The sequence below is a fragment of the Thamnophis elegans genome, chromosome 17 (genome assembly GCF_009769535.1).
Source record: "Thamnophis elegans isolate rThaEle1 chromosome 17, rThaEle1.pri, whole genome shotgun sequence".
Classification (NCBI taxonomy): Eukaryota; Metazoa; Chordata; class Lepidosauria; order Squamata; family Colubridae; genus Thamnophis; species Thamnophis elegans.
Genome location: NC_045557.1, coordinates 12,255,782 through 12,267,031, shown reverse-complemented (window position 1 = coordinate 12,267,031; position 11,250 = coordinate 12,255,782). Strand labels below are relative to the sequence as shown.

The window sequence follows — 11,250 nt, the reverse complement described above, 5'->3', positions numbered from 1 at the left end:
TGGTTGCTCCTTGCAAAGATGGGTAGGGTCTGCTGGGCTAGGGGCTCGGATCCTTTGTGGGCTGGGTGGCAGAGACGGGGCAGGGAGGGGGGGGAGATTGCCTCATTTCCTCCCAAGACAGCAGAGGGTTCAGAGGAGATCAAGCTTAGGGGGGGGGGGGTTGCAAAGCCCGTGTGCAAACCTTGGCTGGGGGAGGGGGGATGTGAGCTTTGAATGCAGTGGGGTCAGAATAACAGAGTTGGAAGGGACCTTGGAGGTCTTCTAGTCCAGCCCCCTTGCTCAAGCAGGAGACCCTTACAGAATAACAGTTGGAGATTACCTTGGAGGTCATCTAGTCCAGCCCCCTTGCTCAAGCAGGAGATCCTTACAGAATAACAGAGTTGGAAGGGACCTTGGAGGTCTTCTAGTCCAGCCCCCTTGCTCAAGCAGGAGATCCTTACAGAATAACAGAGTTGGAAGGGACCTTGGAGGTCTTCTAGTCCAGCCCCCTTGCTCAAGCAGGAGATCCTTACAGAATAACAGAGTTGGAAGGGACCTTGGAGGTCTTCTAGTCCAGCCCCCTTGCTCAAGCAGGAGCTCCTTACAGAATAACAGAGTTGGAAGGGACCTTGGAGGTCTTCTAGTCCAGCCCCCTTGCTCAAGCAGGAGACCTTTACAGAATAACAGAGTTGGAAGGGACCTTGGAGGTCATCTAGTCCAGCCCCCTTGCTCAAGCAGGAGACCCTTACAGAATAACAGAGTTGGAAGGGACCTTGGAGGTCATCTAGTCCAGCCCCCTTGCTCAAGCAGGAGATCCTTACAGAATAACAGAGTTGGAAGGGACCTTGGAGGTCTTCTAGTCCAGCCCCCTTGCTCAAGCAGGAGATCCTTACAGAATAACAGAGTTGGAAGGGACCTTGGAGGTCTTCTAGTCCAGCCCCCTTGCTCAAGCAGGAGACCTTTACAGAATAACAGAGTTGGAAGGGACCTTGGAGATCACCTAGTCCAGCCCCTTTGCTCAAGCAGGAGATCCTTACAGAATAAGAGTTTTGGAAGGGACCTCGAAGGTCTTCTAGTCCAGCCCCTTTACTCAAGCAGGAGATCCTTACAGAATAACAGAGTTGGAAGGGACCTTGGGGGTCTTCTAGTCCAGCCCCTTTACTCAAGCAGGAGATCCTTACAGAATAACAGAGTTGGAAGGGACCTTGGTGGTCTTCTAGTCCAGCCCCTTTACTCAAGCAGGAGACCCTTACAGAATAACAGTTGGAAGGGACCTTGGAGGTCATCTAGTCCAGCCCCCTTGCTCAAGCAGGAGATCCTTACAGAATAACAGAGTTGGAAGGGACCTTGGAGGTCATCTAGTCCAGCCCCCTTTGCTCAAGCAGGAGACCCTTACAGAATAACAGTTGGAAGGCACCTTGGAGGTCATCTAGTCTAGCCCCCTTGCTCAAGCAGGAGATCCTTACAGAATAACAGAGGTGGAAGGGACCTTGGAGGTCTTCTAATCCAGCCCCCTTGCTCAAGCAGGAGATCCTTACAGAATAACGGAGTTGGAAGGGACCTTGGAGGTCTTCTACTCCACTCCCCACCCAAACTCCTAGAATCATTGCATGGTAGTGCTGGAAAGGACTTTGGAGGACTTCTGGAGGCTACTTCTGTTCCACTGATTAATTGTTCTGTCAGGAAATTTCTCTTTAGTTCCCAAGTTGCTTCTCTCCTTGATTAGTTTCCACCCATTGCTTCTTGTCCTGCCCTCAGGTGCTTTGGAGAATAGCTGGACTCCCTCTTCTTTGGGGCAGCCCCTGAGTTATTTTAAATTAGATTTAAATTAAATTAAGACGATCCCAATTCCTGCAAGGGCTTCCCCATGCAGGCAAGTTAAGTTGCAAAGTTGCAGCATGGAGAACGTCTGCAGGCTGAGGAGGAGGGGAGCCGCGAGGAGGAAGCGCTTTCTGCGTTGCTACTACAGTTTACAGGAAAGGGGCTGAGTAATTGCACGGAGGAGGAGGAGGAGGAGGGGGGGTGGCAGGCGGGGGAAGGGGTGGGTGGGAATCTCAGCCGCTGCAATCCGGAAACCAGCAGCTTCTTCGCCAGATGGCGCCAGGCTGCCCTCTGCTGGCCGGTCTCTGCTCTGCTCTCACTTTGCAGAATACATCGGTAGTCCTTGGGTTACTGCCACGATCGAGCCCAACCTCTCTCTTTGCTAAGGGAGGCATTGGTTTAAGGGAGACGTTTTGCCCCGTTTTACGACCCTTCTGGCCACGGTGGTTAAGCCAATCGCTGCCGTTGTGAAGTCGTACGGTCGTTAAGCGAATCTGGCTCCCCTCCATTGACTTTTGGCTGGTCGGAAGGGCGCAAAAGGGGACCCTGTGTCCGTCGTAAGTACGTGCCAGTCGCCAAGCCTCTGAATTTGGATCGTGTGACCGTGAGGATGCGGCAGCGGTCGTTAAGTGTGAAAAGCGGGCATTTTTCCCAGGGTCATCGTGACTTTGGAGGCTCACTAAATGAATTAGATAGTAAGGCAAAGACTTATCTGTCCTCAACATACGACCACAATTGAGCCTGGGCCATTCCATCAGTAAGCCACGTTGAGTGAGCCGCCTTGTGATGTGACTTTATTGTGGGTTTTTTTATTTTATGTACTGCCATTGTTAAGTGAGTCATATGGTCGCTAAGTGAATCTGCCTTCCGCAACTTTGCCCAGGTTCGCCTGGTGCACCAGTTGAGTCCCTACCTGAACCAGGAGGCACTTGCAACAGTCACTCACGCCCTCATGACCTCAAGACTGGACTACTGCAATGAGCTCTACATGGGGCTGCCCTTGAAGAGCATTCGGAGACTTCAGCTCGCTCAGAATGCAGCCGCGTGAGCGATTGTGGGTGCACCTCGATACACCCACGTTACACCTATCCTCCGCAAGCTGCACTGGCTTCCGATTGGTCTCCGGATACGCTTCAAGGTGCTAGTCGTCACTTATAAAGCCCTTCCAAGCCTGTTAATCTGTTAAAAACATTGCACGAATACTAATATAGGTAATCCTCAAGTTACGACCACAATGGAGATGCTGAGTCAGACATTTGTTAAATGAGTTTTGCCTCATTTTATGATCGCTTCTTGCCGCAGTCGCTAAGTGAATTGTTGCTTTTGTTAAGTTAGGAACCTGGTTAAGTGAATCTGGTTTCCCCATTGACTTTTTTTTAACAGATTCACAGATTTGGAGGGGACCTTTTTAGGTCATCTAGTCCACCCCCACCCCCCAAGCATGAGACCTTACACCATTTCTGACCTAAATGTCCAGTCGCTTCTTGAACGCTTCCAAGGATGAAGTTCCCATAACTTCCGTTCTTTGCTCATCAGAAAGGGATCATGTGCCCCTAGGACTCTGCAACCGTCGTAAGTATGAGTTAGTTGCCAAGCCTCTAAATTTCGGCGCAGGTGACTCAGCGGGTGCTGCAACGGTCGCAAGTGTGAAAAACGGGCATGTCCCATTTTTCAGAGCCGTTGTAACTTTGAACAGTCACTAAATGAATCGTTGTAAGTCGAGGACTAAAGCCGGGTGTTTATACCACACGTGGGATTCCATGCCTGTTTCTGGTGACCACAATCGAAAGATCCACCCAAACTCAAGGATCTAACAATCTGCCAAGATTATAACCCATCATGGATCGGATTGAAGCAAAACTGGGATTAAAGAAACTCAAGTTATTCTTATTCTTCTTCTTATTATTTTTTTTAAAAAACAACCTTGATTGGATACGTTACACATTTGGCCTCAAACAATAAACCATCTTTTGCCTTCGAGGGTTTGGAGCCGGGTCTCGGCAAATGCTAAGCAGGAGAGAATTCCCAGAAAGTCCCCCCCCCCCCAAAAAAAAGAGATAAAGTCATAATGGCATTTGGGCAACCGCAGGACTGCCAGCTCAACTCTTTCGAACTCGGCTCCTTCGGGGAAAAACACGCCTGTTTGAACCTGGAGCGGTTTGGAAATCCGTCCGGTTGTTCCTTTTCCTGCCACGCGGAAGGGGCAGAAAAATCAGGGGGATGCAAACACCACGGCTGTATTTATTTGGCTGTCCAAGCTGTCCCCAATCCAAAGAGCCCATCTTGCCAACCATTAAGCCAGGATCTGACCAGGATCCAAGCCAGCGGGAGCTGAAAACAAGTCACATCCTTTATACTTCTTGTTTTTCTTTCCATTCCTGCCCCCTCCCCGAGTGTTTTTTTTGGGGGGGGGAGGGAGAGAGAACACAGCTGCAGACCATGCATCAAATGGGAGAGGGGCCCCAGCGGGAGACCCCCCCCCCCAAAGTACAGAAATAAGGGTGAGGCGGGAGGAGACGGCGGCCAATCCCACGCAGCCTGTCCGGGATCCCTTGGCTGGGTGGGTGGGCTCGTGTCCAGGCCGTATCGAAGCCCCCTTTTCTCACAGTTGGGGCCGCCTCCTCCGTGGCTGTGCAAAAGACCACGCGGGCCTGGGTCCGTGGTTCGGATCCGAGGTGGGGGGGAAGGAGCCCCCCCACCCGCTAATCCTGGCTCTCTTCCAAGCGCCACTTGAGTGATTCCTCTTTCAAGGCATCGGGTTTGATTTGGTTGCGCATGCCCCCCAGCAGGTTGGAGGTGGCCTCGGAGGCCACGATCAGTGGCTTGACCACGGTGGGCGGGATCTGCCGCAGGACGCCGCCCACGGCCCCCGTGATGCCCTTCTGCTCGTGCCCACGAGCAGCCACGTCGCAGATGGCCTGGGCCGTGTCGATGACGCCCTGGGGGGGGGGATGGAGAGACAGGAAAGAGGAGTTAGGGGCAGGGGGTGTCCCTGCTCGGTTGATTGTAGAGACAGTCCTCGTCTTACGGCCACAATCGAGCCCAAAATTAATGTTCGTAAGCCAGCTGGTTTGTTAAGTGAATTTTTTTGCTTTTTAAAAAATGTAAAAAATACTTTTTGTTTTTACGAGCTTCCCACCCACCGTTGTCAAGTGAATAATTAGAGCTGTTAAGTGAGTCACATGGCTGCTAAGTGAATCTTGGGCTTCCCCGTGGACTCTGCTTGTCAGAAGTTTGCAATAGGGCAGTGTTTCTCAACCTTGGCAACTTGAAGATGCCTGGACTTCAACTCCCAGAATTCTGGGAGTTGGAAGTCCAGGCATCTTCAAGTTGCCAAGGTTGAGAAACACTGCAATAGGGGATCACGTGACCCCAGGGACGCTGCGGCTGTCATAACTGTGAGTCAATTGTCAGGCATCCGGAGTCATAAGTGTGGGAAATGGTCCGAAGTCTCTTTCTCTGGGGCTGCTGTAACTTTGAACCTTGGCTAAACAAATGGTTTCAGGTGAGGCATACTCGTATGAGGTCCCCTGCTTGAGCAGGAGGATTGGACTAGAAGACCTCCAAAGAACCTTTTCAACCCTGTTATTGCATGCATTTGGGGGGGGGGGGACCTCAGCAACCGGCCGGCTTTGGCGCCCCATTGTATCATCCCGCAGTCACATGATCACGAGCGACCATATTTTTTTCACCGAAAACTGATGCGTCCCTCTTGTTTTAAGATAAGTTAAACCACAGGTTCGCCTAACGGCCGTGGAGTATCTTAGTGGCCATGGACTCGCTTAAAATGAGGACAGCCAATTAGATACGGTCAGTCAAGCAGCCAGCTAGAAACCAGGCGGCTGGGAGTTCTAGTCCAGCTGAGCTGGGTGACCTTGGGCCGGTCACCGTCTCTGAGCCCCCCCAAAAAGAGACAACGGCAAAGGGACAATTTCTGAAAAAGCTCGGCAGGGATTCGCCCAGGCAGTCTCCGGGAATCAAACAAGATTTGGGGGGGGGGGGGGGTAAAAAGAAGGATGCCAGACGCCCACCCCAACTAGCCAAAGACGGGGCTAAATCCCGCCAACCCTCGTCTGCAATCCCAAGGAAGTTCACCTCGCGCACAGTGTCGTAGGCTTTGGCTACCCCTTCGCGTAGATCTGCAGGCTGATGGCCCCGCCGTAGTTTGCGGACGTACTTCCTGTCCGGCAGGGCGCGGGACGGTGGAGCCGTGGGGGACAGGATGTCGTAGACGGTCTCGGCTGTGGCCTGAGAGGGGGAAGGGAAGGAAGCGAGAGAGAGAGAGAGAGGGAAAGGTCGGACATCTCTAAGGGAGGGGAGGGCTGTTTTCCACGGAGGAGGGGCAGACTGGGGGGGTGTGTAGGTCAAGGCTGGGTAGCTACGGCGAGTGTATAACCTGTGGACTTCAACTCCCAGAATTCCTGCGTTTCGATTCCTGTGAATTGGAGTCTACAGGTGGGATGGTTGCATTCTGAGAGTTGAAGTTCACAGGTGGTAGGTGCCTAGCTCAGGGAATTCTGGGAGTTGAAGTCTAAAAGTGGTACAATTGTCTGGTTCAGGAATTCTGGGAATTATAGCAATAGTTAGACTTATATACCGCTTCATAGGGCTTTCAGCCCTCTCTAAGCGGTTTACAGAGTCAGCAAATTGCCCCCAACAACAATCCGGGTCCTCATTTTACCCACCTCGGAAGGATGGAAGGCTGAGTCAACCTTGAGCCGGTGAGATTTGAACAGCCGAACTGCTGAACTGCAGTCAGCTGAAGTAGCCTGCAGTGCTGCATTTAACCACTGCGCCACCTCAGAATTGAAGTCTAAAAGTGGTACATTTGCCTGGTAAAGGAATTCTGGGAGTTGAAGTCCACGTGTCATACCATCTCCATAGTTGCCCACTCCTGAGTCTAGATTCAGCTGCTCCCCCACCCTCCAGTTTTGGGCTGGGCTGTGGCAGACCCCTCCCTCCCTCCCTCCCTGAGTGGAGCCCTCCCCGGAAACCTGAATAGCCTGCACCAGGCGGTTGCTGAGCTCGAGGGCAGCCGAGGCGGTGGAAGTGCCAAAGGAGGCAGCACCACGTTGCAGGCCACGGATGATGCGACCGTCCTTGCGGTACTGCTCGATGGGCAGCCAGAAGAGGTCTCGCAGGCCGTGGACTGGGAGGGGGAGGGGAGGAGGAGAAAAAAAGGGAGGGGGTGAGGAGATGAAAGGTGTGCAACACCCACCCCACCCCCACTTCCCACCGAAAAGCTCAGCGGAGGGGGCTACTCACAGAGCTGCACGAAGGAGTGCATGGGCCCCACCCCTCCTAGGATGCCCGGCAGCTGGTTTTTACGGATGTCCATCAGCCACTCGGTCAGGGCATAGCTGACCACCTTCTCCACTCCGAGCAGCCTGGAAAGAGAGAGGAGGGACAGCATACAGGTCATCATCTCAAAGGTGTGGTTGTTTTTATTTTTTTTTCAAGGGGCCACTGGACTTTCTGATTTTTCTTTGAAGACATTTCGGTTCTCGACTAAGAAGCTTCTTCAGTTCTGACTGGATGGTGGGGAAGGGAAGGATTGATCCTCCTTGCAAACAGCTGGTCATTTGCATCCTTTTTAGAGGGTCGTTGAGGCCACTTGGAGGTTTATTTGTGTCTTTTTAAAATATGTTTCGCCTCTCATCCAAGAAACGTCTTCACTTCTGACCGAGTGGTGGGGAAGGGAAGGATTTATCCTCTTTGCAGACAGCTGGTCATTTGCATCCTTTTAGAGGGTCATTGAGGCCACTTGGAAGTCTATCTGTGTCCTCAGGGTCACCTGAGTGATGCCAATGGGTGTGGCACTGTTGAAAGGACTGTGTTGAAGACTGGAGATGCCCCGTTTCCCCCCAAATGGGACCTCACTGGGAAATAAGCCCTAGCATGATTTCCACCCCCCAGATAATATCCGGAAGCCTCCAGATAATACCGTGCTACCCCAAAAATAAGACAGGGTCTTATTTTCTTTTGATACCCCCCCCCCCAAAATAAGCACTTGGCCTTATTTGCAGGGAGGTCTTATTATTTTTGGGGTGCAGGAGGTGGCGAGCGTGGTCACCCCATGGCTGCTGCTGTGTTGCAATATTTTCAGGGAGGGCTTATTTTAGTGCCTGTGCTCAAAAGCCCAATTGGGCTTATTATCCGGGGAGGTTTTTTTTTCAGGGCAACAGGGGATGTATTGTTAGAAGCCTGCCCCATGCTTCCCTGACCCCCTAAGTAACGGGGGGTGTGTGTGTGTCTTTACCCATGTCGACAGCAGAGTCTCTTCAGTTTCAGCTCAGAGCAGTTGAGTTGAGCCAATCCGATCAGGATGCCAGCGAAGGTGCCCTGGCAGGAGAGGAAGCAACAGGAGAGGAGGGGAAAATATTTATTATGGAGTTTCAAATGTTTCCATGCCAGCATTTTAACCCTTGGCGGTTTAATTGTCATGCGCTGCTTTGGCAGTTTGATGTTTTGTGGGACAAAACACCAAACATTTTGGAGGGAGGCCAGCGGTGGAGTCATGTGAAATAGAAATAAAGGAAAATAAATGAAACGTTTGTGTGCACTCATTCAGAGCAGAGCTGGAAGGGACCTTGGAGGTCTTCTAGTCCAACCCTCTGCTCAAGCAGGAGACCCTACACCATTTCAAACAATTAATCGGAACAGAGCTGGAAGGGACCTTGGAGGTCTTCTAGTCCAGCCCCCTGCTCAAGCAGGAGACACAGTACCATTTCAATCAATCAATCAATCAATCAATCAATCAGAATAGAGTTGGAAGGGACCTTGGAGGTCTTCTAGTCCAACCCTCTGCTCAAGCAGGAGACTCAACACCATTTCAATCAATCAATCAATCAATCAATCAATCAATCAGAGCAGAGCTGGAAGGGACCTTGGAGGTCTTCTAGTCCAACCCTCTGCTCAAGCAGGAGACACAGTACCATTTCAATCAATCAATCAATCAATCAATCAGAATAGAGTTGGAAGGGACCTTGGAGGTCTTCTAGTCCAGCCCCCTGCTCAAGCAGGAGACACAGTACCATTTCAATCAATCAATCAATCAATCAATCAGAATAGAGTTGGAAGGGACCTTGGAGGTCTTCTAGTCCAACCCTCTGCTCAAGCAAGAGACTCAACACCATTTCAATCAATCAATCAATCAATCAATCAGAATAGAGCTGGAAGGGACCTTGGAGGTCTTCTAGTCCAACCCCCTGCTCAAGCAGGAGACCCTACATTCCAATCAATCAATCAATCAATCAGAATAGAGTTGGAAGGGACCTTGGAGGTCTTCTAGTCCAACCCTCTGCTCAAGCAGGAGACTCAACACCATTTCAATCAATCAATCAATCAATCAATCAGAATAGAGTTGGAAGGGACCTTGGAGGTCTTCTAGTCCAACCCTCTGCTCAAGCAAGAGACTCAACACCATTTCAATCAATCAATCAATCAATCAGAATAGAGTTGGAAGGGACCTTGGAGGTCTTCTAGTCCAACCCTCTGCTCAAGCAGGAGACTCAACACCATTTCAATCAATCAATCAATCAATCAATCAGAGCAGAGCTGGAAGGGACCTTGGAGGTCTTCTAGTCCAACCCTCTGCTCAAGCAGGAGACTCAACACCATTTCAATCAATCAATCAATCAATCAGAATAGAGTTGGAAGGGACCTTGGAGGTCTTCTAGTCCAACCCTCTGCTCAAGCAAGAGACTCAACACCATTTCAATCAATCAATCAATCAATCAGAATAGAGCTGGAAGGGACCTTGGAGGTCTTCTAGTCCAACCCTCTGCTCAAGCAGGAGACTCAACACCATTTCAATCAATCAATCAATCAATCAATCAGAATAGAGCTGGAAGGGACCTTGGAGGTCTTCTAGTCCAACCCTCTGCTCAAGCAGGAGACTCAACACCATTTCAATCAATCAATCAATCAATCAATCAGAATAGAGTTGGAAGGGACCTTGGAGGTCTTCTAGTCCAACCCTCTGCTCAAGCAGGAGACTCAACACCATTTCAATCAATCAATCAATCAATCAGAATAGAGTTGGAAGGGACCTTGGAGGTCTTCTAGTCCAACCCTCTGCTCAAGCAGGAGACTCAACACCATTTCAATCAATCAATCAATCAATCAATCAGAGCAGAGCTGGAAGGGACCTTGGAGGTCTTCTAGTCCAACCCTCTGCTCAAGCAGGAGACTCAACACCATTTCAATCAATCAATCAATCAATCAGAATAGAGTTGGAAGGGACCTTGGAGGTCTTCTAGTCCAACCCTCTGCTCAAGCAAGAGACTCAACACCATTTCAATCAATCAATCAATCAATCAGAATAGAGCTGGAAGGGACCTTGGAGGTCTTCTAGTCCAACCCTCTGCTCAAGCAGGAGACACTGTACCATTTCAATCAATCAATCAATCAGAACAGAGCTGGAAGGGACTTTGGAGGTCTTCTAGTCCAACCCTCCGCTCAAGCAGGAGACATACTACCATTTCAGACAGGTGACTGTCCAGTCTTTTCTTAAAAACCAATGATGGAGCACCTAGAACTTCTAGTGGCAAGCTGTTCCACTGGTTAATTGTCCTCACTGTTAGGAAATTTATCCTTAGTTCTAGATTGCTTCTCTCCTTGATTAGATTCCACCTATTGCTTCTTGTCCTACCCTCGGGTGCTTTGGAAAATAAGTCGACCCCCCCTCTTCTTTGGGGCTGCCTCTCAGATCCTGGAAGGCTGCTATCATGTCCCCCTCTAGTCCTTCTTTTCTCTGGACTGGCCAAACCCAAATCCTGCAGCTGTTCTTCAAATGTTTGAGCCTCCCGTCCCCTCATCATCCTGGTTGCTCTTCTTGGCATTTTTTTCAGGAGCCTCAACACCTTTTTTGTATCATGGTGACCAAAACTGGATGCAGGATTCCAGGTGTGACTTTATAAAGCGTGATCTTGATTCTATTGCCTGTATTTATGCAACCCAGGATTGTATTCGCTTTTTTGGCTGCTGGCTCACATTGAAGGGATCGTCCAGTAAGACTCCAAGCTCCCTCTCACCGTTATTGTTTTTGAGTCAGGTTTCACCTAATCTGTACTTGTCCCTTTTGGTTTTTCTAAGGAGAAAATTCCCGGCAATGAGAACAATTAATCAGTGGAACAGAAGTTGCCTCCAGAAGTTGTGAATGCATTTTTGATTTTGCATTTAATAACAGCAGCAACACTGTTGGTGGCGCAATACTGGAAGAAGGAAGATTTGCCTACTATTCAAGAATGGACATTAAAAGTAACAAACCTAGCAGAGATGGCTAAAATTTCAGCATATCTCAAGGACCACTCAAATGAGAAATATAAACTGGAGTGGAGAAGATGGATTGACTATACTCAAAACAAATATGGGACTAAGAAATTCCAGATAGTTTATGACTGAAGAAGCAAGGAATGATATAATCTGTTTAGAGTTAGCCTAGCAAAG

At 49.9% G+C, this 11,250-nt stretch overlaps 1 protein-coding gene across 3 annotated transcripts in view; it reads right to left on the bottom strand.

Moving 5' to 3' along the window:
* Window positions 1-4,053: 4,053 nt before the first annotated feature.
* Window positions 4,054-11,250, bottom strand: part of ATG2A (autophagy related 2A) — a 75,765-nt gene continuing 68,568 nt past the window's right edge. For all 3 annotated transcript variants that reach the window (XM_032233918.1, XM_032233919.1, XM_032233920.1), the window contains 5 exons: window positions 8,060-8,142; window positions 7,066-7,187; window positions 6,795-6,949; window positions 5,896-6,048; window positions 4,054-4,739 (listed from right to left, as the gene is read on the bottom strand). In XM_032233918.1, the coding sequence (XP_032089809.1) occupies window positions 4,503-4,739; window positions 5,896-6,048; window positions 6,795-6,949; window positions 7,066-7,187; window positions 8,060-8,142 (750 nt within the window). In that variant the 3' untranslated portion in view covers window positions 4,054-4,502. The remainder of the gene's footprint in view (window positions 4,740-5,895; window positions 6,049-6,794; window positions 6,950-7,065; window positions 7,188-8,059; window positions 8,143-11,250) is intronic.